The sequence below is a fragment of the Engraulis encrasicolus genome, chromosome 10, assembly GCF_034702125.1.
Source record: "Engraulis encrasicolus isolate BLACKSEA-1 chromosome 10, IST_EnEncr_1.0, whole genome shotgun sequence".
NCBI classification, from domain to species: domain Eukaryota; kingdom Metazoa; phylum Chordata; class Actinopteri; order Clupeiformes; family Engraulidae; genus Engraulis; species Engraulis encrasicolus.
Window position 1 is genome coordinate 36511516 of NC_085866.1, and position 27409 is coordinate 36538924.

A 27409-nucleotide genomic window follows, 5' to 3' on the forward strand; every position below is an offset into this window, starting at 1 on the left:
TGCAAAGCAGTCATGGTTTAAAATTACATCAGTCTAATATTCTCTTCCTTAATAACAATTCATCTTTAAACAATTCAGACACAGAGGAAATTATCTACTTGTTGAGGTACATACATAATTTAAGAAAACATTAATTGTTTGTGAAAGAATGTCAATAGATTTCCTCATATAGCTTTGTTGTACGATTCTCAAGTGCCAGTGTCATAGGCCAGCACGGTGCCAGTTTCTGTACCCACAGGCAAGTCTCCTCAGGATTGTTTTTTTTTTATTATTATTACAAAATAAGCCCATGTAGTGAACAGAACCTGGTTCTGGTTATGACTTGCCAGTTGCATATGTGAGATCCACAATAATCTTCACATGAGGTCACAGTGAAGGGCAGAGCAGACATCAAACACACTACTAATCACACTAACAACTGAGGGAACTAACCCTGACAGGAAAGCATGACACACTGTGACCTTTCAGACAAAGGTCATTCTGTTCATAGGCCCAAGAGGCACTGGACACAGAAATGGACCTGTGGCTTCGCTATGAAGGTTCTGTGAGGGACAAAGCACTCTACTTTACATGCGTATGTATGTATGCCAAGTGACTGTATCTTCACGACTTCTCCACAACTGTTGTTCTCTGCCTCTCCTCCTCCCTCCCCCTTTGCGCCTCCATCTGTTTCACGGTTGACCACATAGCTCTACTCCTCAGCCCCGCGTTGGAGCCACATTGTGCAACGCAGGAGGCTTATGGTTTTCCGGACTTTCAAAAAAAAGTGCAAAAGGAAAGGGGAGATGCACAGATGGAAGGCTGCTGGTGATGTTGTGGCCACGCTCCCACGCATCTCAGAGTGGCACGTTGGTCAAGTTTTTGTTTTTTTCGCTTCCTCTGTTCTGAATGTGCCCAATTTATCTAATGAGCTGAATAGGCCATGTGCGAGGGAAATGGCAGCAAATGACACGAGGAGATTAGGAACCACAGGACACGTCCAGCCAACGCACAGACACACCCGTTGATGCCCACGGCCTCAATGACACCCCTGTGCACATACACACCCACACACTCTTACACACACAGATACACACTGACACCTGCATCTCTCCAACCGACTTTAGACTTATTTATGACTCTGAGAACAACTCAAGTTTCTTTCACATCTTAATTCTCATGACCCCAAACACCCATGCACCAACCCATACCACCACCCCCCCCCACCCCCACACACACAAAACCCCCACCACACACACACACACCTCATTTCCAACCCTTTTTCTGCTGTTCTACCACTACCAACAGTTTACGAATTAAGGTAGGATGGTCATGTGTTGTTTCCAAGCATGCTGAAATTCTAGAACAGGCCAGAGAGGGGGCTGTTTAGGGTTCAAGAATGGGCGCATGTACAGTACTTGTTAAAGGTGCACTGGGTAATATTTTTAGTAGTTTATTTCCAGAATTCAAGCTGCACATCCACAAATGTTACCTTTTTCATGAATACCTGCCACCACTATCAGATTATAAGTATTCATTATGACTGGAAAAATTGCATTTTTCATATATGAAAAGGGGGATCTTATCCATTGTCTGCCATTTTGAATGTCCAGAAATACACATTATACACAACTTACTGTACTTTCATCATACTAGTAAATACGAGTTCATTATTTAATAAATATTCACAAATTAATCAAATTTGGCAGTAGACAGCACATTTTCAATGAGCAGCATAGTTGCAATATCTACTCTGGCCACCATCCTACACAGTGCACCTTTAATGCTCAGTTGAATATGTGGGTTGTTGCTTCAACAACCCATTGGAAAAAAACATTGCTTGCTGCAACTTAGCAGAGGGATGCTCCAGAAAGCACCATAATTTGACACACGTCTTGTAGAATGACTTCTGCATAGCTGCTTTTTAGCCGTGAGCAAATGTTAGTCAGAGAAGCATATTTGCATGAATCAACTATCACTTCAAACCCAAATGTCTGTGGTACTTTTTGTCCTTGGTCCACCCGTTTCCGTATAACCACCATGTGTTATCTGCTGATCTGTTTTGAGTGGCTACTGTAAGCCGTAAGGCTACTGTATTTCCATGACTTTATTCAAGGTTACTGATGAAACTGTTCATTTTCTTCCTTCCTCAGATGCAATATTAGATTGTGTATAGGTCTTGCCGCTCGTATCCCATCTGGCTCTGTTATAAGGAGCCCTCATCCAAATACACTTAATAGGAGTTTCTGTATAAACTGTGTAATATGCTGAGGCAAAACCTAGTCTGGAATACTAGAGTAGTAGAGTATAGTACACACACACACAGTGTCAAACTCAATAGGTAAATACAAAAATATATATGGAAGAAGAAGGATTTCTGAGCGTTCTTGTTCTCCAACGCTGTAGACTCCAAACTGTAGGTGCTCTTGAAGTAGGAAGACTAAAGTCTTTTCATTCAGAACGTGGTGGCACTAGGGCCAGCTTCAGGCAACTCCACAGGTTGACAAGGAAGTTATAATTAAAAACCCTTTATTCCATCTGGGGCATGGTAACACTGGTAAAACCGCCAACAGGTTTCAACTCACACTGGGTCCTCATCAGGGTGTAACACCACAAAAATATATATATTTAAAAAAAAACTTGAGAGTGTGTTGAGCACAAATATCCCGAGCCCCAACCCACTAACTGGCTCTCTTCCTCTGCAGTCTTTCTTTTGTAATTGACTGTGATGCCCCCTCTGGGTCAAAGGACCATGAGACCTCCTGTGAGTTTATTTGCATAGTCATTGACTTGTTCATGGTTTTTAAACACAATTATTACTGACTACTAAACAGTACATTTATCTTAATGCTTAATGCGTGACTCAAATATCTCCACATGTTTTTGTTTGTTACTTACGTCTAAGCCTACTTTGGGAATAGTTGTGATTGTTGACGGCTCTGATTGTATCAGAAACTAATTTGGCCTATAAGAACTTAATTGTATCCAAAGAACAAAGAGCACACTGAAGAAAACTACATAGACATTTCAAAGACACTGAAGAACATTACATGAACATTTCACTCACCAGGCTCTTGCACTTAACCCTCGTCTTGTCTTCAAATTCTGTTACCATCCATGGTCCTCGGGTCGTGAACCTGTGTTTTATAATGACGTAATAAACACTAAAAACCGGTTTGTACCATCACATTTGGTTTGAATCTCTTAGATGCCTTGTGAGGCTTCCTTTTGTGTGAAAATATTTGTTTTAATATTAGTACTGTGGGTCCTGGACTAATTTTAACAATTCGTTGATGGCTGCAGCCAGATATAGGCCACCCACTATAACCAGAGATATTTTCTAACAATAGCAACAATATCCTATAACAGAGTGGACTGATATAGTCAAGGAAATGTATTTGATGGAAAAGATCACTTTTGCACATAGATTGCGAAAGGGAAGGTTTAGGGAGCTGTGGGAGGGTTGAGGATTATTCGGGGTGAATAATGTGTGGTAGGCCTATATTCTCGAGCTTTTTTGGCTTTGTGTTTGGTTTTTTGTTTCTCATTGTTCAATTAATTATTTATTTATTTTTTTACAATTTGTTTACCTTTTTGAGACTGGTCAAACGTAATTTGACGCAAACGCAAATTTCTGTGCAAACCTTGTTAGAACTAGGCCTAGAACTACATAGATTTTGACCATAGGCCTAGAACTACACTTGACTTGATCCCCCAAAATAAAACAAGCTGACGTCATTATTTCGCGACTTTCTCAAGCTAGGGGCGTGTGCGCCACTTTTCGCTGGGTAAATGGTTAACTAGCGTATGGACAAGAAGATCATCAAACGTAAGTGTGGTTCATCCATACCCACAGTATATCGCTGTCGTTGGCCGTGCAACCAAATGTCACACATTCGGTTGCCGAATTTGCTCATGCCTGGCTCAAAGCTGGAAGAGCGCCTCTGTAGAAATGCTGCCAAAAGCTAGCCAACGAACAAGGAGCTCCCAGGCTACCGCGAATTATTTTTGAATGTTGGGCAGGCTGTTGAACCGGTTAGTGGATGGTGCACCTTTCCACGCGATCAGTCTTTACCTTCGTGTATTAAATTCTGATAATAGTGACATGAAGAAGAACACCACATCTAATCACAACCACAAACGTTAAGCAGTCTTCGCATGTATTAATAATGCCGCGTTTATTTTGATACAAATTTGCTAACTTCCGGCATAACAATGCTCTTCACGACAACGATGCTCATCGCATGATCAGCTGTTAAGTAACATCAGAGAGGGTTTATAGAGGTAGAAAGGCTATGGTAACATTCCCCTAGTTCTGCATGTTAGTTGCGAATGAAAAAAATACTTGTACCATCGCCCTTTCAACCTTCATTCAATGAATATTTGTGATGTGGCTATCAAGAGTACAGTTGCAACTTCTAACACCAGCATCAACTGTAACACTCCCTGACCATTGTTGTTACACTTGTAACCACATTTCAGTTAATTAATAACTTCTCATCATTTCTGTACGATGTCTTAGACGACTGCTGAGAGTGAAAGCGTAAGAAATGGATTCTTCTGGCTCGGAGCCCTCCATACCCACAGCGTCCAGAAGTTCTGGGCGGTCGCCACAGGCTGCAGATGACAACAACACAGGCAAAGTAAGAAAGCCACATTCATTGCTCCCGTCCCGTCACTCCAAGAAATGAATGAACATAAGAATTCAGAGCAAATTTAAGATGTATCGCCAGTACGTGTAGCTGAAGATATGTTGTTTTACAGTGAGCAAAAGCAAAACATTGATTTACAAACATGTCATCATAACAGTTGGAATAGACATCTTCTCCAGTCATAGACTGGCTGTGGTTGAAACACACACACACACACACACACACACACACACACACACACACACACACACACACACACACACACACACACACACACACACACACACACACCAAGCTTATTGGTATGGAGAGCTGTAGCGTTTGAAGTGTTATTGTTTATCAGTTGCCCGCACAAAGTAAATTACATTTGGTGGGCTGAAGAGTTAATCATTATCATGGGATCTGGAGTTTGACTCTTCAGTTAGGGGTGAGTGCGGAATGAATGGCTGAACATATACTCAGACATGATCGCTGGTGCGTTCATTTGTCTGGATGGAACACATTGACTTCTGAGGAGAGGATTTTTCCTTGAACATTCAGCTGTGCTGTTGCCTGTCTTGCACAAGGCTCTTCTCTCAGTGAGCCTTTCTCTCTTCCCCACAGAGAGAAAGTGGAAAGGGGAAAAGCAAAAAGTCCAGTCTACAAGAAGCAAAAAGGAAAGGAAAAATGGACAGAAGCAAAGGAGAAGATGAGCTAAGCAATCAGCTTAAAAACCTGGTGTGTTTCAAAAATATTTGTTTGCCCTTTTTGTTTCATGAATGCGGTATAATGATGTTCATTTAGAAAATCGTATTTGTTAAAAAGTAAGAGAAAGGTAAATCATCACGTTGTTATCAAGTTATAAATTAGTCATTGCTTGCAGAAAAAAAAACGTTTTTTTAATGTTTGAAACTTTCAATTATTATTTTGGTGACATCTGCTCATTGTCAAGACACTGGCTTACAAGTGGTGTGCATTTTTTCAGATTTGTGAACAAAAGTGAAAAGACCAGGGTGCTTGAAGCTAATACTAAGAACTTACAGTCCTGTGTGTGTGATTGTGCTTATAGGGTTTGCACAGCCAAAGCAAGGCTGCTGGAACTGGCCTTGTGTCTTCAGACGTTTTCACAGAATACCACTGCCTTTGGGATTCAAGGTGAATTCATTGTATAGGCAAATGGTAACTTGCAGACACTCCCCAAAGTAAATAATAACAACAATACATGCTATTTCCAGGTTTAGCCTTATTTTGTACATTGTAAGTAGGGCTGGGACATTAATGCATCAATTTGATTAATTAATCACGTGATAATTAACGCGATTAGAAAAATTAATCGCAGTATAATATAGCTACATAGTTCTGGATTAGACCAGTGGAGGGCAGTATTACGCCTGATGGTGAACAGCCTGATGAAATAGAGAAGAGTCCTCTCTTCTTTTAAAAATGAATAATGTTTTTAGATTACGCTTATTTATTGTAATTATTAAACATTTTCATTGTTCTCAAATCAGATATTTAAATGTGTTTTAAAAATGCGATTAATTCGATTCATTAATTTCAAAGCCTTTAGATTAATGCGATTAAAAAATTTAATCCCAGCCCTAATTGTAAGTCTTTCTGTGTACACCACTCGCACTGTTGTTCATCTTGGTAGAACATCCCAAAAACATTAAGTTGACCTCTCTGCCTTTCCCAGTAACCTAAGATTAGATATGGTTTCAATATATTGTTTATATTTGAGTTATACTGGCACCTATCTGGCATTTAAGCATAGTACTGTTCTAAAAAGGATTCGCACAATATCTATGGAAATGCCAGCTTTAAATTGTTGCATATGCAATTTAGTTTAGCTGTCACTTTATTGCATTCAGCTAAAATTAAGTACATTTTTGTGTGTGCATGAGATACAGACGCTGTGTAATATACAGTATGTCGATAAATGTGTATTGGTGTGTATATTGCACTGTATATAAAACAAAGCATGTCACAGTGTATGTGTAAAATTTAGCCGATGTGTTAAAAAGTACCATGGACCATAGATTTCATGTTGTATTTACTCCTTTCACTCAGCCATCCAGAATGTCCAGAGAGAGTCAGTGCTGTGATGAGCATGGCCGAAAAGCAGGGCCTGCTTGCTCGCTGCACGAGAGTTGAGGTAAACAAAAAACAGCAACAACAACAATCAACCCCTCCTACACACACACACACACACACACACACACACACACACACACACACACACACACACACACACACACACACACACACACACACACACACTGCATCAAACTGCTGCAGCTGCCAAGTAGTGGCTGACTCCATCTATTCAAGTAATCACTGGACTTTGTCTTTTGTTTTGATTCCAGCCCAGAGTAGTCACAGAGGAGGAACTTTTGCTGGTGCACACGTAAGTTATATTTTACCTATTCATTGTTTCCAGTGATCTCTCAGCATGCAGACACATATACACATACACATGCGTCTGCGCACACACACACACACACACACACACACACACACACACACACACACACACACACACACACACACACACACACACACACACACACACACACACACACACACACACACACACACACACACACACACACACACACACACACACACACACACACACACACACACACACACACACACACACACACACACACACACACACAAACACCATCCCATCCTATCATCTGTGTATTTTAATCCACCTCCCTATTCTGCTGTTCAGGAAAGAATACATTGAGCTCATGGCCCGGACAGAGACAATGACAGAAGAGGAGCTTAAATCTTTAGCAGACACCTATGACTCCATTTATATTCACCCAGTAAGTGCCCTTGTAGAAAACGAACAATCTCATGCAAATCCTATCACTGGATGGCTGTTGTTATTGGGGATACTTGGCTTTTGGTATAATATACAAGGAAGACTAATACCCTAAGACCCTTACTTTTTATGAACAATGTAAATACTGAAGCAAATTTGGAAAATCTATTCCATGTGTTGATATATTTACAGTATTGAATCCCTTTATCTTGGTGGAACATCACAAAAAAAATCAAGTTGACTCCGTCTTACCCAATAGAAATTTTGCATTAAATATTTTCAACTAATTTTTATTTGTGAGTACCTAATCTTGCATTCAATATTGAAAATGAACATACTCATATTTAATATCAGGGTCATGATGTGCTCTAAAATAAATGGATGCTGAGAGTTATGTGGAGATGTGAAATGGAATCTGGCGCAGACCAGCCCACGGAGTCTAAAGCATTATGTGTATGAAGGCATTGTATGAAGGAATGACTTGATTGGTCACTCATGGTAACATTTCTCTTCCACAGAACACATTTAAATGTGCACGCCTTGCTGCTGGTGCTGTCCTTCAACTAGTAGATAGCATTATGATGACAAAGCTCCAAAATGGTTTCTCTGTTGCCCGGTAAGTCTTTGTTCAGTCTCAGTTTCAGTGATTGTATCTTTCAAAAAGAATGTGACAGGGAAGCTGATGAATTTCTGTAAGATTGTTACAGGAATGTACTTGTAAAAGCCTCAGTGAAGTCTATCAGAGATCAGAAACGGATACAAATATCAAAGAAGAAATGATCAACTTCATTCATACCAATTTGCAGTGTTATTTATTAATTTTCACCCCGTTTTACAGGCCTCCAGGTCACCACGCGCAGGCTTGTGACATGAATGGTTACTGCATGTTTAACAACTTGGCAATCGCAGCACGCTACGCCCAGACGCATCATGGGGTGAAACGGTAAGAAAGCCCCATGCCTTTTCCTTTTGGCCTTCTGCTACTGAAAACGGCCTGATGTCAGGTGACCCACGTCAGCAACCATTAATAAGTTCTTAATTTCACTCTTCAACATTCACAGGGTCTTGATTGTGGACTGGGACGTTCACCACGGACAGGGCATCCAGTACATTTTTCAGGACGACCCCAGGTAAATGTGCCTGTTTAATCCAAGAGTGTCTCTTTTGTGGTTATTTTTATGCAGAAGCCAGCCACACACATCTCTGTTACACTAGCACTATAATACACCAATAATGTATTTATGCTGTAAGGCAGGGGTCCCCAAACTTTTTTCTCTGGGGGCCACATTATCGTTCCTGACTGTGATCAGGGGCCGGGATCAATCATGTGGGATTTATACTAGGCCACTGCCTGTTATAACCAAAGAAAGTGGATGTAACCAAGAAGCGTCATTTTGTTTCCTTTCCGGTATCCACTTTATGTCGTGTGAACGCCCCTTTAGGAGACCTTCGGTTAGGAGACCTTCGGAGTCCTGAGGTTGAGTATCAATGAAGTCCCCTTAGCGCTGTAGATGGCAGTAGCGCACGTCTTGCGCAAACACCTCAAAAAGAGAAGAAGAAGTAGGGGACAACGCCCCCTTAGGAGACCCAACTTGAGCACACGCTTTTGCATTGAGTGGGCGTGGTTTGCGATATCTTTGTTTGATTCAGTATTTTTGTTATAACCATCATTTCTAGCACAAAATAGTTCATCATTACAAGTGATTTGCAAAAGAAGTGAGTACTTCACATATTTTTCAATTTGAAATACCACAGGTATTCCTTTTAATTTCTAATAACAATGTAAAAATACAAAGGAAAGGTTAGAAAAGTATGGTGACAGTTTATGAGTGATACAATAGAAATGGTAGGCCTGTTTGTATTACAGTGAGATGAGAAACTATCAAGACAAGATCGGATTGCTTCTTTGAGGCAGTTCAAATTGTGAGGTGCAGAGAGGTGGAGGGCCGGTCAAAGGGGCGTGGCGGGCCGCATCCGGCCCCCGGGCCTTAGTTTGGGGACCCCTGCTGTAAGGGGATGCTGCCAATTGGCCTTTTTTCGTGTGACACTGTCAGACACCTTTGATTCAATGCATTTGAAGCAGAAGAAGTAGCATCTGGTGGCATAGACATGAACTTACTCGCCACTGTTTTCAATGGAAACCGGTGGTCGATTTTCCTGCTTCGCTTTAAAAATGAAATCACATCTGACATCACGGTGAAAAAGGGGTAATTGGCTTGAGAAAGTTAAAATCCTGCTTGCTATTGCTAACCATTTAAAACGTACTCGGTTGCAATGCAATTTCCCATTGGCAACCTCCTGAGTTCCTAATTTATTTAGCAACGACGCTGTCCAGAGCACCCCAGGTTTATTTACATTGCATTGATGACATTGCAACAGATAGTGCTGTGTGTGTGGGTATGTAGGTTCTCTGTTCTTGTCCTCATTCTTTACCATCTGTGCCTGCCTGGTGCCTTTGACCGCCTCAGTGCTGTGTTGGGTTGTGTGGTGTTGCTTCCTGCAGTGTGCTCTACTTCTCGGTGCATCGGTACGAGGAGGGGGCGTTCTGGCCTCACCTGAAGGACTCGGACAGCAGTGCCATCGGCAGCGGCCCAGGAGTGGGCTACAACATCAACCTGCCCTGGAATCAGGTGTGGCCTCGCTTTCCCCTTCATCACCCCTAATACCCGGAGTATTGTAATACTGGCAGTATTACGATACAGGGAGTATTACAATACAGGGAGTATTGCAGTACAAAAGCCAGTTTAAGCACTGGTTTCTCGACAGTGGCGTTGCCAACTAAAGGGCTGGTAGTATTTCAGGCCCAGTGTCTTCAGGCTTGACAGAGTTTGCAAGAATAAAAACATTGAGAATACTATATGTCTGAGGCTCAGGATTTTCTTCCACTGTCAGGCCTGTAACTAACTTAGCAACTTGCTTGGTTGCAATGTAATTTCCCATTGGCAACCAACTAAGTTGCTTACTGGTTAGCTGGTTAGCCTACTGGTTAACACTGTTGAGAAACGCACCACAGGACACCTATTTCTCCAATGCTTAGCAACTTTGTTGGTTGCCAGTGGGAAATTTTATTGCAAACAAAGTTGCTAACATATAGACATTGACGTTATCGAGTAACGCACCCCTGATTGTTATTGTAAAAAAAAAAGTTAAATGTTAACCTAAAATCATTGTTTTTATAGATTTTTTTTAGAAAGGCAAAATGGATGTGTTTTTTTTGTTTTGTTTTTTTAGTTTAGTGTTCATCTAAAATCTCTGTATATCCTCTTCTTTTCTCCCAGATTGGAATGAAGGATGGCGACTACCTCACTGCCTTTCAGCAGCTGCTCCTGCCTGTTGCCTATGAGGTACAAAAAACAAGATTTGATTAAGAGTTTGGCTGCTATACATCTCATTCTATTCATCAGCTGTGTTAGGAGTCTTGAGCATGTGCATTGTGCACAGCATTCTATAGAATCATATCTGACGTGTGTGTGTCTGTGTGCGTGTCTGTGTGTGCATGTGTGTGTGCGTGTGTGTCTGTTTCTCCCTATACAGTTCCAGCCAGAGCTTGTGTTGGTTGCAGCAGGCTTTGACTCTGTGATTGGTGACCCTAAGGTACGGACTTGTGCCGCAAGATTAAAGTTTGCTTTGATGACCTTGTGTTAAATTTACATTGTATCACAAAGGTTAACGAGATGACCTGCACAAGTGTTTGTAGCTATTGCAACACTGGTGCAGTTACAGTTAAACCAAACAGTTTTCGGACCGACGATTCGTGCCGACCAGTTTTACAGTTACTGTAGCAGTGTTGCGCTTTTCCACAGCCTAAAATCTACTTTATATAACATTTTCTTTCCTGTATGTCTTTGTGTGCATTTGTTGTGCACCTGTTTGCCACCCAAAGGGAGAGATGTCAGCCAGTCCAGAGTGTTTTGCCGTCCTGACGCATCTACTGAAAGGTCTCGCTCAGGGTCGACTGGTGCTTGCCCTGGAGGTAACGACAACAATTCATTATTTCGATTGTGAAGTTATTTATTAGTTCTTTGGCTTTTAGTTTTCAGAAAGAAAGGAAACCAGCATGTCCAAGATAAACACATTTGATGAGACCAAGATAAACACATTTGCTTTAGATGTTGTCAAGCATTTGTGGTGGTAGCCAAGTGAGTAGTATACACAGAAAAGGGTCCCATGCTTACTAGGGGTGTGCAAAATAATCGTCATATCGATGCATCGTGATACTTACTCTCACGATACAATGCATCGATTCATGACAAGGTATCGTGATACTTATTTTCTCAATATACTGCATGGATTCATGACAATTGATTATTTGATAACAATAAAATTCAATTTGCCACGGGTTATTTTGTTCAGTAGAGAATAGGTAATATTTCTGTTGTGATGTAAGCTCTCTCCCAGATGATAGAATGCTTAAATAGTATGAACTGACTTTAAAAAGCTACACAGCAACTGACAAATAAGCTGTATTTTACACATTTACTGAAGTAAATATCGCAATGCATCACAGTAGTACATGAATCGCAATGCATCGTGATAGAATCGTATCGTGGCATGTGTATCGTGATGCGCATCGAATCGTGAACCCTTTGCCAATACCCACCCCTAATGCTTACAGTCAAGCATGGTTGTGGGGTTGACATGGTTTGGGGCTGTATGAAGGCCGTCAGTATTGGGAAGCTTCATTTCTCCAAAAGAAACATACGTGTACATGCCAACATGTACTGTGACTACTGAAGCAGATCCTCTCTATTGGATTTTACTCACTTTTTTACATTTTGAGACATTAATGGCTAATATGTTGAGTTATTTTGAGTGTAGTCAGTGTACAATAAATTGAAACCGCTATTGAAGTTGTACACTGGCTACATTTCACTATGTGAAAGTGAAATTTCTTGTCCCATGTTGTCCCATGTACTCTTGTCCCATGTTGTCCCATGTACTCACTTCTGTGATACACTTTTTGCTCTGCTTTCCTAGGACCGTTTGTTTAACCACCTTAATTCTGTACTGAGTGTGCTCTGTTTGTCATCCCTTAGGGAGGCTATAACCTGGAGTCCATAGCCAAGGGGGCGTGTGCCTGCCTGAGGGTACTGCTGGGGGAGTCCTGCCCCTCCTTGGATGCCCCCGTGGCACCTTGTCAAAGGTAACTTGGCATCACAAATCACGGGAACGGCACATTTTGGGGTTTAATGATGCACTTTATAGGTGGTCTGTTATATATTACATGATTAACACTAGGGACCACAAAGCTGAAATACATTTAAAGTGATTCTGTACCACTTGTGGAAGCTCATTTTTACCTTCCCTTGAGTTAAATAATTGAGTTTTACTATCCTCCTGTTCTTCCTGCTTTTCTCTTACTCTTTTACTTCTAGTACCAAGCCAAGCAACTATCATTGTATTGTATGGGACTAGCTACCTGCTTGCTGGTCCCATAAGATTCAATGATAACTGCTTGGAGGTAGAATTTGCATTGCCAGGCTCCGAAAGCAACTGGCAGTACAGGAGAAAGGTAAAACTCAATCATGTAACTCAAGGGGAGGTAGAATGAACTTATTTCCAGAAATGGTATGGTATGGATTTCACATGTTGTATAAATGCTATATTGTACAAATTTAAAACACTAATTCGTCTCTGTCTCCACTTCAGTGCCCTGCAGTCCATCTCAGAAGCCATCAGTGCCCTGTACCCGTACTGGGCCTGCCTACAGACATTCGGTATGGACTCTTTAATACACACACACACTCATCCTGTCTTGGTGGCCTAGATTTGCATGAAACCTTGAAACCATGAAAACAGTTGTTGTCACACACTCAGAACTTCATGTAATATTTTAGTCGATAATGTTTTAGTAACGTTTCGGGCTATGCCTTCAATGGGCCAGTCAAGAAATAAACTTGATGAAGCCATAAGCCAAAATGTTGGTAGAATATAATATTGCATGAAGTTCTGAGTGCGTGACAACTGATTTCACGAACCAACCTATTGAACTGCCATGTTTGTGCGTACTACAACTGAATAATAAACCTTGTGTGGTCAGTTACTATAAAAGTGTAATGAATTCATAAGATACTCAGAGACCACCATTTACACACTGGTGAATGAATCTGTGTGTTTGGATGTGTCTGGCACATACCGGTAATCAAGTAGCGCTGTATAATAATCTAATAATAACCGTATATGACTAGAACACGTGGTATTGTGTGCAGTAAACATGCCGACTGATGCACACAGGTGTATAAATGCGCATCAAGAAATATTTGCCAATTATCTGTAGGGGCAGTGTCGGGAGCATTTTAGGAAAGGTTTAGCTGGAGGGCAACTTTCCCATGATTATATGATGACGTATTGTGCTGTAACTGTGCTTCCAGAGGGGGGTCCCTTGAATCTGCAGCTAGAGGAGTCAAAGGGGGAACAGCCAGGCAGCCAGCTCACAGGCCTAGTATACGACCAGAGGATGATGGAGCACCTCAACTTATGGGATGGGTAAATATTATGTTATGTCATGTCATGTTATATCAGGCTTTTACCCAACAATGTATAATTAATGCTTGTTTTATAGTTTTATTGTTACGTATAGCCCAACTTGGCAACAAACAACCCTTGACTAGTTCCCCTGACAAGACCGTTTTCATTTCAGATTTTATACGAAAATGCACAACATGACCTTTTCAGTAATGATGGTCACATCCAAATACCCCCACACCCCAACACCTTGGCTTAACAGAAATTCACAAGTATCTCAACCTCATATGGATTTTTTTTTCTTTTAATTTACTTCTTTCTCTGTTTTTGGCGGACTGACCCACTTTTTTTCGTGCCAAATAATTATCTTGTGTCTTGTAACTATAAATGTTATTAGAGTGTGTATGTATGATGGGCATATTATCTCTGTTTCTCCATTCTGTCAGCCATCACCCGGAGCAGCCAATGAGGATAGCTCGCATCTTCTCGCGCCATGAGGACCTGGGGCTGGCAGCCCGATGCCACAGTATACCCGCCCGCCTGGCCACAGAGAAGGAGCTCGCACTGTGCCACAGGTACTGCATGGTGGCAACGCTTCAAATTTTTTTGTGGATTTTTAAAAATGTATTTATTGGGCTTTCTTTGCCTTTATTGGATAAGACAGTTTGAGAGGAGATGGGAATGTAATCGGAGAGAGAGACAGAGGATGATCGGGGAATAACCTTATGCCATAATCAAACCCGGTCCTCCGGCGTAACAGCCAATGCTAGTCAATGCAAGTCAAATCTTGAAGAGGATACCAACGCACACCAGCGTTTTGGTGCTGATTTCAGGAGGGTTATGTCTGCAAAAGATGAAGACGGCTGCACGCCCCTCTTGCAGATGTCAGATATTTGAATTAAACAACAGGTGTGTGGGTGGCATCGGCACCACGAGTATGCAAGCTTCGTGATCATATTTCAATGGTCATTCATGAAATATGGGCTTCAGTCAACATTTGACATTTAGCTGGTCCAGAGAGCTGCATGATTGCCCTATTTTGGAATTTCAATTTCTTTCGAAAATGTATGATGTGTCGGTGAGCAAAGTATTAAGTTATCATCCATTTTTAATGTTATTACAATATGTCACAAATGTGTTTATTGCTGCTGTTTAATCACATCTACTTCTCAAATTCTCAGTGCTGAGCATATCGAGACCATCAAGAGCACAGAGACTATGAAGCCTAGAGATCTGCACAGGCTGGGCGGCGAGTACAACTCCATCTACATCAATAACGAGAGCTACAAGTGTGCCCGGCTGGCAGCGGGCTCCTGCTTCAACGCAGCACAAGCTGTGCTTAATGGACAGGTAAACATGAAGGCGTTTTAAGCAGCAGACCTGATAGTATATATAGGTACCATGTCGGATGTCATGCGTCATGCTTGGCTACTGTATGTTTGTCAAGGAGGAAAAGAAATACATCAGAAGTATTTCGTATTTAATATATCTCCAGAAAGTTGTTAGCTGTAACTAAATGCAGAAAACATTTAGTTGATGGATTTTTGTGAAATCACAGGTAGTGAGCGATTATGATATCAGTGAAGAAAATAATAACAATAATAACTAGAAATGCACTCTGAGAGTGCAGACCTCTGCCAAGGAAGCTGTTTGATAGAACATTTGACTATCTTACACACTATTTTTTAATTATTATTTAGTCTTATCTTTTTGTGGAGTTAAACTGGAATGTCAAAATCCCCCCTCTCCTGCAATTCAGTTTGCGGTCACTAGGGGCAACTAAATTCCTTGGCTAGCAATGATGAAGCATGTTTTTTAAAATGCTGGTTCCGTTTCGTCATCTGGATCACCATCAAATTTTAATCATTTGTTCCTTTGGTAATTTCCAACAACTCACAAAGTTTCATGCAAATCTGTTCATAAGCTTTTGAGTTGTCCTGCTGACAAACAAACAGACAAATAGACAGACAAACCAACGCGACCGAAAACAACCTCCTGAGCGGAGGTAATGATTAGCATTTATAACAACTATTATTATTTTCATTTTAATATACTGACATTCCTCCCGTTTTGTTCTCTGTGCCTGCTGACGTCCCTCTGTAAAGGTGCGTAATGCCGTGGCCATCGTGCGTCCCCCGGGCCACCACGCGGAGGCGGACAAGGCGTGTGGCTTCTGCTTCTTCAACACGGCGGCGCTGACAGCGCGCTACGCCCAGAGCCTGTGGCCCAAGAACAAGCCCCCGCTACGCGTCCTCATACTCGACTGGGATGTGCACCACGGCAACGGCACGCAGCACATTTTCGAGGAGGATGACAGGTGGGCACAGGGGACTCATTTTTCATAATACATATTATCATAATATACAGTAGATATGTAATAAAACGTATACAGCTAAGTGTGTATATTCATGTGGGGATCTTGTGCTTTCACTGAGAGGATAATGAAGATAAGGACAGGTTTGGTGTAAGACAGAGCTGAGGTAGGGTGAGGAAAGGAATGACCCTGGCCAGACTCAAACCTAAGGCCCATTGAGTGTTTTGCCCCTTAAGTATGGTACAGGTCCTTTAGTACAGTGTACAGCCACTACACCACTCGTAATTGACATGCTTTGAGGGAGACCAAAGGGGAGTCTCACTGGGGAGACGGGATGTGGATGTGGATTTGGATGTTATCATTGCATACTTAATAAGAACATCATTTTTTTTATTGGAGTTTTCATTACATTTGGTAGAATTTCATAATAATTATGTTGCAGCAGTAATCCGAATTCTTGTAGGCTAATGTAGGAACACGTCAAAGGAGATTATGACAGTGAGGCCAGGCCAGGAGTGCAGTGCTGTGCAGTGAGCTGATGCCAAAGTTATGAGATGAATGTGCAGAACAGTACAGTGGAATACTGACCCTGGCACATTTTTTTGGCTGTTGCAGGCTCTAACCTTTCTACAGAGCTTGAAGTACAGCACAAATTGCCTTCACATTGTGTGCGTAGATAAGTAGCACAAGTCAGTGGCTGGAGCATTCAGCAAAGACAAATGTCACACTCGGTCACACCACACAATTCCCAAAGTTCACACGGCTTTATGAATGGAAATAAATCAAATCTGACGTGAAACATGAATTTAACTTCTTTGTTTGTCCTCTTTCTGCCTCCACCCATCCTCAGCGTGCTGTACGTCTCGCTGCATCGCTACGAGGACGGGACGTTCTTCCCCAACTCCGAGGATGCCGACTTTGACAAGGTCGGCCAGGGCAAAGGTTGGGGTTTCAACGTGAACATTCCCTGGAACAGAGGAAAGATGGGTGACCCAGAGTACCTGGCAGCCTTCCACCACATTGTCATGCCCATCGCACGGGAGGTAAGAGGACAGTGTTCTGTTCGGTGCCGTTGTCATGGTGATAAGGGTACAGTGCTCTGTACTCTTGTCTAATGACTGCAGTCATGGGTCTTGCCTGGTAAATGGGGATTGTTTTCAGTTTTGATGCAATGAAGATAAAGGACCGTGTTGGACAGCATCGCATGGATGCTCTATACAGTGTTGCCTGGGACATGGGGACCGTCATCAGTGCATTCTAATGGGGACCGTGTTCTGTACATTATACTCATGAGTCTTTTCAGGTAAGTGGGGATTATGTTCAGTAGGGATCCCACGAAGATTAGGGGACAGTGTTCCATGCATCACCTGGATGTACTGTGGTGTTTCCAGGGAGACAGGGGGTAGTGTCGCCTGGGAAACCGGGGTGGTGTTGCCAGGGAGACCAGTTTCTCAGTTGTGCTGATGCATGTTTGTACCACGTTTGGTGGTTTTGTCAAACTGAGGAGTAGACCTGTATGTTTTTTGGCACTCAAGTTGCTAATTCAGCTATCCACACACACACACACACACACAGGCAGTGACTGCAGTACAGTCTGTATATACCTGTCCAGTGAATTTCAGAAGAGTAATGTCATCATTAATTGTGTCACCGTTTTAAAAGTGTCCCCCCTCTCTCCCCCGTAGTTCAGTCCCCAGCTGGTGCTGGTGTCGGCAGGGTTCGATGCTGCACGCGGTGACCCTCTGGGGGGCTACCAGGTGACCCCTGAGGGCTACGCCCACCTCACTCACCAGCTCATGACCCTGGCGGCCGGCAGAATAGTCATCCTACTGGAGGTTGGTCAATGTACTTGCATGCATCAATGATTTAAGTTGGTCTTTACGTCTGTATTATCACAGAAAGTGGACTATATAAGAATGCTTTAGCTAGTTTATTGGCGATTGCGGGCAACTTCAGTCATTGAGCCGTCTCATATATTCCACCTTCTTTGCATGTATCAATGATTTTAAGTTGATCTTACATCTGTATTATGTACTTTTGTTTTTAGTTTTTTTTTTTATCATGTGTAAAACTGTCGTTTCTTATGCAGGTGATGTATTTGCATATTTGGATTTTGCACATGACCGTTAATACACTCCAGATCTGTCCATATTATGTTGACAAATATATGCTGTATTTATAAATATATAGTATATTTGGCACATGATAAAACAAATGTGGGAAAAGCTTATTGGTTTCTGTGCAAAATAACATGCACAATGTTTCAGAAGGAGAACGATAAGTTGGGTCTGTCCTTGTTATTGCATGCTGTGTCTATAATTGGGCTTTCACCCATGTGGCAGGGTGGCTATAACCTGACGTCCATCTCCGAGTCCATGGCCATGTGCACCAGTATGCTGCTGGGAGACCCGCCACCCCTGCTGCCCCCCATGCCACCCCCCCATCCAAACGCCGCCCTCAGCATCAACAACGTCCTGCGCGCTCACGCCCCCTACTGGAAGTCGCTCAGAGTGCAAAGTCAGTGTTTGATTACCAGTTATGTTTGTGAGTGTTGTATCAGTAAGTGAGTGTGTCATCAGACTTATAAGTTCTTGGGTGTGGGTGGTGGTTGTTGTTATATGCATAGAAAGTGACTTTAGTAACTTTAACTTATGTATCTCTTGGCATTGTGGGTGGAATTGTTAAATATCCAGATTGTTCAAATTGCATGCATAGCATCAACAGCACTTTGAACAGGTTTAGTCTACCATCCTGCCTTTGCCGTCTTAAATAATGTGCAATATCATGAGCAAGGTGTCGAGATTTGTAATCTCACTGCACGCCTCTTCTGCCTGTCCTACAGTTCCCGAGTCCCTCCGCCTCTCGCTGCCCTCTCCCAAAGCAAAAGGCAAGAGGACGCCTGTCGGAAAAGGTAAAAAATCTCCCGGACAGTCGACTCCCTCCAACAGCCCAGGCCAGGGCTTCTCTCCATCTCCCTCACCATCACCATCACCGTCATCGGCAAGAGGAACACCAGCGGCGGCCTCCCCTGTGGCCTCATCTCCAGGCCAGACCCAAACCCAGACCAATACCCCAGGTCTGGAGGATCTCACCAAAGGGCTTCTATCCCTGGACCTCAACACCACCAGCAGCAGCACCACTACCTCAGCCAGCAGCAGCCCAGCACCCATGGCCTCTGGAGGGGCCAGGCCCAAGGTGAAGCCCAGCCCTCGGAGAGAAGCAGACGTGAAGATGGAAGAAGAGCATGTGGGGGCGGGGGCGGGGGTGGCACCTGACACCCTCACAGCACCCTCAGCCAACGCAAAGGAAGAGAGCCAAGCCAGCATGCAGGGGGATGCCCCAAGGGTAGAGGTGGACCAGGTAGGTTGTGTTGTGTGACGTTGCGGTGTGCGTGGGTGAACAGTTAGGAGATAATTGATGTTGGCACTGACACACCAGGAAGCAGCAGTCTTTTAAAGAAAAAGTGTTGAGTCGTTTACTAACAAATCATGTTGAAACTGCCAGATGCAAACGATGTCTTTGTTGTGGTATGCATTCTAGGGAATCTCAAATGCTTTCGCATGAAGAAAATAATCAGTATGATTATGAGGTATTTGAATTTCAGTTTGAAGCTCTTTTGAAGCCAAGGTTTTTTTCTACCCACAATCTCAAACCTGTTTGGTACAGTTAACTAAGGGAGCACTGACATGTTTTAAAGAAGACTACAGGCTTTGGCGGGAGATAGAGAACTCATCTTTTTTTGTAACTGGCTATGTCATGTAGGCCTACCACTTTCGGAACCCCAAAACAGTTCAAGGTAATATGACTAGAAACAAGTAGCAGACTTCCTGTTTAAGACCAAAAGGCCTTTTATATTTCCAGAATATTGCATTGTCGGGTTCACTAGTCATTATTGAATAGCACATCACAGTTGGTCTAGATTTTTTAAGAAAGTAGACTTCAGCATGGAGATCACGGTTGCTTGTATTGGGACACATTACATTACATTTGGCAGACGCTTTCATACAAAATGACTTAACCCTCTGAGGTCTAATAGCCTGGTGAACCAGCGCCACCCGCTGGACGGCAAAATGTTTTGTCTACGGGTGGGTCTGGCCTCGCATAATGATTCAATGAAGCCAGAATGCCATGAATCTGGCAAACCAATTACAACGCAAAGATGTGTTTTGAATCAAAGCGGGCAGGGTTTTGAGGGAAGGTTGTTCTCATCAACAATCTTGGGATGTATTATGCATCAAGGCCNGACTAAATTAGACATCCACGTTTAGTCTGGTTTATCAGGCTAGAGGTCTAAGGCCTTTCAGAGGCTTTTAGGCTTTTCATATATATATATATTTGGGACCTGGAAGGTCTGAGGTTTCTAATGGTGTGACTTATATGTTTCAATGACAAAAACTCACAGAGTTACAGATTTGTTTTTGGAGACACATTGCCCTCTGAAGGGTACTCGGACCTCAGAGGGTTAACCAACGACATAATCATTACACGCAACTCTTGCAGATACAAAGTGCACAGGGACCATTATATTGAAATGTTAGGGAGATGAATACAGTAGCCAATGTACATGGTTAATCTCAAACCTGCAAGACCCTTGGGTAGCCATTTTAACAATGCTGGGTGAGAATATCACTTTGGATTCAAAGGTTTTTCTTGTGAAGTCTGTGCGGGCCACATGTGGCCCCGGGCCCGAGTTTGCCCACGTCTGGCTTAGAGCAGACAGGCGGCAAGGCCAGATGGTTTGGACAATAGTATGTCCTTCTATTAGATTCATTGTTTTACTCTAGCTTTCCACAACAACAGTAGTAGGTGATGATCTTGCCAGAGATGATCATGGTCTGCTAATAATGTGTACACTCTGGTGCTATTTGTCTCCAGTAGGGGGCAGCACTGTCTAGTAAACAAGTCTGTTTCTGGCAATTGTGGCATCAGAGAACTATGGCGTACACAAACATTCATTTCATCCATAGCCGCTAAACCACACTTATTATCCTATTCCTAGGCTGAACTGTTCAGGATAATTTAACTGGCTTTAATTTTTGTAAAGTTGGGACTCACTTCCAAAATGTAGTAGGTACTATGTAACAGACGTTGTAACATCTGTTGTCTAAACAGGCCCAGGAAATCTTTAGATTGAATAATACCTGCAGTACAGACTACCCCGACATGAATATTTGCAAACCACAGGAATAGCATGTTATTACAGAGCTCAGCTCACAAGTCTCTGCAACGTGGAGATGGGCTGAATAACAACACAAGTCGTTGCAGTGTAATGGCACATGCTATGAAGCCAAATGGTATCAAAGCATAACTGTTGAAATTGAACAGCCCAGGCCTAGTGGGTTTACTCTTCCGTGAAGTTGATTTTTTCAGGATATAAGGTGTGTATAGATAGTTTGTTTGAGCTATAATCCCACCTCTACCTTTTTGCCCGAGTCAGCATTTCTGCCTGCTTGCACCAGCGTAAATCTTTTCAGTTTTGTGGTGTGTTCCATTGATGGAAACACGCGGCTTTAACAAAACGGCGACCTTTCCCGAGGGCAGCGGTTACTAGAGATCAGAGAGGCGCTCTAGAAACATTGGATGTTGGGCTACTTATAGCCTGTTATGTTTGGTTTGACACAGCCAGTGGTTTGACGATGGTAGTCGACTCAGTTTAGGGCTCAGTTACAAGTCAATTCATAAAACAACGGGAAAAAAACTCAAAGGTAAGAGTAGCTTAGAAGTGTTGTAACAAGGTAGCAAAACAACGTTAAGGAGTTTTCTTTATCTGAACTCATAATATGCTTTTTATTTCATGCTTGCATGAGGGACTCATTTCATAGATGTAGATTGTAGATTGAAGACGGACTAAAAAGATGGGAGAAAAATTAAGCCGGAGAATACATTCACATTCCACATATATCTTGTCTTATTTTCCATTTTAAAGGCAGCTGCAGGAAGTGACGCTGTGACCATAGCAACAGGCGAAGAACTTGAGGGGGCCTGTGGAACGGCACAGAACATCTTCATCATCTGTGGAGGCAACGACATGGACTCAGTAAGGCTGCATGGAATACCTAACAAAAGCTGTTGTAATGTCTTAATGCAGCGCCATACTTTGGTCCTTTTGAATCTTGAAAGCTGGACTGACCAAAATGTATCATTGTAGCATTTAGAGTAAATAAAACGCTAGTCATTTTGAGCTGCCTTTCCTTTTGATCTGTTCATACGCACTTCTCCCTCACTGCCTTTCTCTTTCCTTTGTACATATTTGACCATGATTTAATATCACAACTAGACCGCTGAACGATCCTCTGGAGCCGAAGTTATTAATTGGGGTGCCATTACCTCCACTGCTCTCTCTTTCTTTCTCTCTTTCTCTCTTTCTCTCTCTCTCTATCTCTCTCTCTCTCTCTCTCTCTCTCTCTCTCTCTCTCTGTAGGGTGCAGTGCATCCCCTGTCCTGGTGTCCTCATCTGGAGGACCTGAAGCCGGTTCCCCCCGCGGGCATCAACATTAAGGAGCCCTGTGAGGAGTGTGGATCAGACGAGGAGAACTGGCTCTGTCTTTGCTGCTACAAGGTGGCTCCTCACATTGACATTGCACAATGTAGTGCTGTTAAACCTCTTAAGACTCTACCTCTGATATAGATTAGCTGTTACCAAAATGGCAATGACCAAGTCGTAATGTATTACTAAAAGTCTTGTGCACTATCGTAGTGGTGTAGTACTTCAGTCTATTACAATGTTGTGGGACGTTGTCTGGTCAAGGGCTATGTATATTAGGTGAGGTTTTGTGGTCAAAGTATAACGAAATAGACGAAATTGTGTAGGCCAAGTATATGACGTGAAGATACTCTGTGAAAGTATTAGGTATACACATTCATACCTACTGTGTGCACAGATGCACTTGATTATACAGTGTTATGGTGTATTCACAGGGTTTGCATTTCCTTACTGTCTGTCTCTTTGTCTGTTTTTCTGTGTGTGTTTGCTTGAGCTCACCTTGTCCCCGTGTTGTGTCCCAGGTGTTGTGTGGTCGCTTCATTAATGAGCACATGGTGTTGCATGGGGTGACGTCTGGCCATCCCCTGGTGCTCAGCTTTGCTGACCTGTCCGTCTGGTGCTACCCATGCGAGGCCTACATCGACAACAAGGTGACAAGGCTCACACTCACTATCGAACTCATAATGCAGCATTTTGGCAGCCCTTTGGCATAATATAGTCCTATATCCTTGATCAGTTCCAAACGCATACGAAAAAAGGCAGTAAGATGTAATAATAATTATAATACATTTTATTTTAAGCACCTTTGAAGATACTCAAGGTCACTTTTACATAGAAACAACAACAACAACACTTTGTAAACAAAGTTAAAATAAAATTACAAATATTTTAGTGCATTGGCCCTTTTAGGGGAACGCAGTGCTATGATCTTGCCCCTGTGCAACTTTTTATGTTTTGTAATGTTACGTAAACTAAACTCTATACTACTGGTCGTTCTTGAGAGCAGTCATTTCAATAGCTTCTTCAGAGGTTGTGAGAGTTGGTCCAGGAGCGTTCCTGTATATTGATTTCATATGGTGTGCCTCTTTTCCTCTTAGGCCCTGTACAACGCCAAGAACACAGCGCATGTGGCCAAGTTTGGACAGGACATGCCCCTCCCTGCTTTTGAGTAGATGAAGGACTATGGGGCCTTGCTGTGAGTGTGTGTTGAGAGAGAGTGTATGAGTATGTGTGTGTGCGTGCGTTTATTTGTTTCTGTGTGTCTGCGTGTGTACTTGTGTGCATGTGTTGGTGTATTTTTGTGCCCGTGTGCCCGTGTGTGTGTTTGTCAGAAGTCCACATGGGGCCAGGAGAAGTACTGTTGTCCCAAAGCAATATCAGCATGCATCTAATACCTGCACTCCTCCCTGAGGACTCCCAAGTATTCTCTTCATCTTCTCCTCCAACCTCTGTGGTGCTATTCACCTGGAGAGAAAAATAAGCTGTTCATAGCTTTTTTATATAAAATCCTTTTTCCACCAATTTCTTGAATTATCTTTTGTAATAGGACATTATTCTTTATCATCACTTGTTATCTCTCTCCTCAGTTTCTTTTTTTATTGATTTATGGTGCCAAAAGTGAGACAAATTTGCCAAACTACTCCATATGAGTAGCAGTGCGAGGTGTTGTGTTCCTCGGACCACTTTTGTTCTCCTGTCCTTAACTTAATATGTTTTCTAACTGTTTGTTGTTTCTTCCCCTTAAATACAGGAAATATCACATTCCTGTATCAATATGTTTATGAGTGAAATTGAGTGAAAAAGTTTTTTTTTTTAGGTTTAAAAAAATCCTTTCGTGGCCTTTTATTGTTTTTTTGTTTTTTTTGCAAAAGATGTGTGCTGCTTTAGGTTTTCTTTAGTATCTCCTTCATACATGACAAAAATATGTTAAGTAGAATTATACTCACCAACATATGGACTTTTTTTCGACATTCTGTCTAACTCCCTTCTTTTACCTCTTTTCAAATATTGTTTTTTTTTCTCAAGAGATCCCCATCCATCTTATATTAAATCTTAGACATTGCTGTCAGTTTTTTGGTACTGTGTGAACAAATTCATTTATTTTTTATGTCAGTATAACTTGCTGATGAATCATGATCAATTTTGGTCCACAACACATTGCTGTACATATTCTATATTATATCCATCATGTAAAACTGACCAATAGGTTTCAATAGCTCTTCAATTGTGTGTCTGTTCAACAGTTCTTTAAAAAAAATTGATGGTCATATTTGCTGTCAAAAGATTTCTCAGCTCCATAACTAAAGGCAACAGTTTGTTTCTTAAAAGTCTGAATCTCAGTTTTTCTTCTGTCGCCGGCATCACTTTTATAACACAGTCACACAATTCTAGCCACTAAAACACACACACACTTACACACAACAGACTCATTTGAATTTAGCTATCTGATTGTCTTGACATGACGCTACACGAGCATTGACAAGATAAATCAGAAAGCAGCTGCCGTACGTCATCTCCCTCCGATTTCATGGCTCTGTTTTCTGATGATGGTTGTTCTGACCATCATGGCAAGCCACACAGGCGTCTAGTCTGCTTAAGTCAAAGTTAGCCAGCGATACGCATGGTGCGGTTGGAGGGAGAAGTCAACATCACCAGCGATGCTCAAGTCACTTTAGGGTAGTAGTCATTTCTCTGTGTGCATGTTCTACAGGAAGCACATTGAGTCAGAAAGCATGAAGGAAATCTGTGTTTTTGCTGTTGTATTCTCTATATGCTTGATTGTTATGCTACTGCTGCTAATAACTGGTCAGTGCCTAATGTTGATATTGGCTGTGCATAACAGATGTCTGCACATAATGCACATATCTGAAATGGTTCAGACTTTTTTTAAAATAAGATAAATTAATTCAAAATTGCCTTGTGTTTTTATTCATTCATCAAAGTACTTTTCTTTTCTGCGAATTCTGTGAATGTCGCTTCAACAATATTATCACAATATTGAATGAAGCCACCTATCAGGAAAATCTGGCAGAGATATCTGAATCATCATCTTCCAATAATTCGATTGAATGTCCATGACTTGCAATGATCTTATTTATGATCTTAATCATGTTAATTGCAGCAACCTCTCTATTCAGAGATCCTATTTTGACCTGGATTTTTCCCCGTGTGTATATTTAGCAAAACTGTTGGATCACTGAACAGGGTGTTTAATGGTTAAGACTTGTGTTGCGCTAACTTGTCTTTTGTTAGCATCCTGTCGCACCCACTTCCTCACTTTTAAACACAAATCTACAGTAAATATCAACACCCTTAAATATACTTTATCAGTAATATAGAAATGAATGTCAACCATCCATGAAGTGTTTCAAGTGTAGCAGATATTTTGAAAAATCAAATCCTCTTCCACAACAGTGCAATACTATAATAATATTCGATATGGATGACATAGGTCAGTTGAATTGTTTTGATTTTTTTATTTATCTTATCTGAACTCTGCATCTGGTGCACATGTCAAAGCCAACGTTCTCTTTCTTTTCAACTGTAACAAATATTATAATCTGTAACTTATTACTGTTTATGCTCTGCAAACATTTTCAATAAAATGCACCAATTGTGTAACCTCTTTTGTCATTTTTTATTACATCTACTAATAACACTGCAATGGAATGGGACACAGTAATCAGATATCAATCCATACATTTCCAGAACTCCTTGTTTTTGTACTGGTAGCCCCCCCCCCAAAAAAAAAAAAAAAACAGACTCAAAATGCATTTGTTACCACTCTGCCACATTATTGCTATTCTCCTTAGCAGGTATTTTAGCTGTACAGACACGTGGTCTCTGGATACAATGCTGTGTATTTCAACACCCTCCCTTGTGGTAATTACATGCCGTTATGGATGTATATTCTGAATTTACTACTCTCCATATTACTCTTCTCTTTTGCAGTCATATTTGTTGTACAGCCATTGCTGTGGATACAAAGCTGTGTATTTCAAAACCCTCCCTTCCCCTTGTGGTAGTGACATGCCCCTTATGGCTATGTGGTATATTCTCCATTTACCATGGTTCATATTGCTCTTCTCCTGTATTCAGTAGGCATATTGGCTGCCCAGGCTGGTTGGCTGTGGATGTAAAGCTGTGTGTTCTAACACCCTCCTCTTCCCCTTCCCTTCCCTGTGGTCTCCCTCAGCTCAGCCTTCCTTCCGCCTCCCATTCTGCATCAATGCACAGGACTGCCGCAGACTGTGCGTGTGCGTGTGCGTGTGCGTGTGCGTGTGTGTGTGTGTGTGTGTGTGTGGAGGTGACTGTGAATGTGCGCATGGTAAACCCCTCCCTTCCCCCTCTGCTCTCTGCAATGCCAAGCCAGCCCCCATCCCTCCCTCCATTTCTCTCTCTCTCTCTCTCTCTCTCTCTCTCTCTCTCTCTCTCTCTCTCTCTCTCTCTCTCTCTCTCTCTCTCTCTCTATTTCCTCATCTTTTCCTTTCTGTCTTTCTCTATCCCTCTTCTCCTCTCTTTGATGCTAATGGTTGGGGCCAGCAGCTGATGCTGATGAACATCTCTCTGTCTCTCTCTCAATTTCTCGCTCAAGCAGAAAAAGGAGGAGGAGACTGTTTCCCTTCCTCTTGTTTTCTCTTTGGCTCCCGTTATTTCTCAGAAGTCATTTCCCCCCAGTCTTCACCTCCAGCTAGCAGACG

The 27409-nt window shown here is 42.1% G+C and overlaps 1 protein-coding gene across 2 annotated transcripts; it reads left to right on the top strand.

Annotated features, from left to right (window-relative positions):
* The first annotated feature begins 3743 nt into the window (after window positions 1–3743).
* On the top strand, window positions 3744–26330 carry hdac6 (histone deacetylase 6). Of its 2 annotated transcripts, XM_063208758.1 has the most exons (28): window positions 3744–3808; window positions 4502–4622; window positions 5235–5348; window positions 5680–5765; window positions 6681–6765; window positions 6977–7017; window positions 7351–7447; window positions 7965–8062; window positions 8285–8389; window positions 8508–8576; window positions 9950–10076; window positions 10725–10790; window positions 10981–11040; window positions 11330–11419; window positions 12483–12589; window positions 13096–13163; window positions 13818–13932; window positions 14358–14486; window positions 15093–15261; window positions 16017–16228; window positions 17076–17268; window positions 17911–18060; window positions 18568–18742; window positions 19068–19585; window positions 22152–22262; window positions 22647–22784; window positions 23231–23359; window positions 23807–26330. In XM_063208758.1, exons 2-28 carry the CDS (start codon window positions 4530–4532, stop codon window positions 23879–23881), a joined length of 3420 nt encoding a protein of 1139 aa, XP_063064828.1. In that variant the 5' UTR covers window positions 3744–3808; window positions 4502–4529; the 3' UTR covers window positions 23882–26330. The 2 variants fall into 2 exon arrangements, with proteins under 2 accessions (XP_063064828.1, XP_063064829.1); XM_063208759.1 differs by lacking the exons at window positions 3744–3808; window positions 4502–4622; window positions 5235–5348; window positions 5680–5765 and adding an exon at window positions 5772–5812.
* The last annotated feature ends 1079 nt before the right edge of the window (window positions 26331–27409 follow it).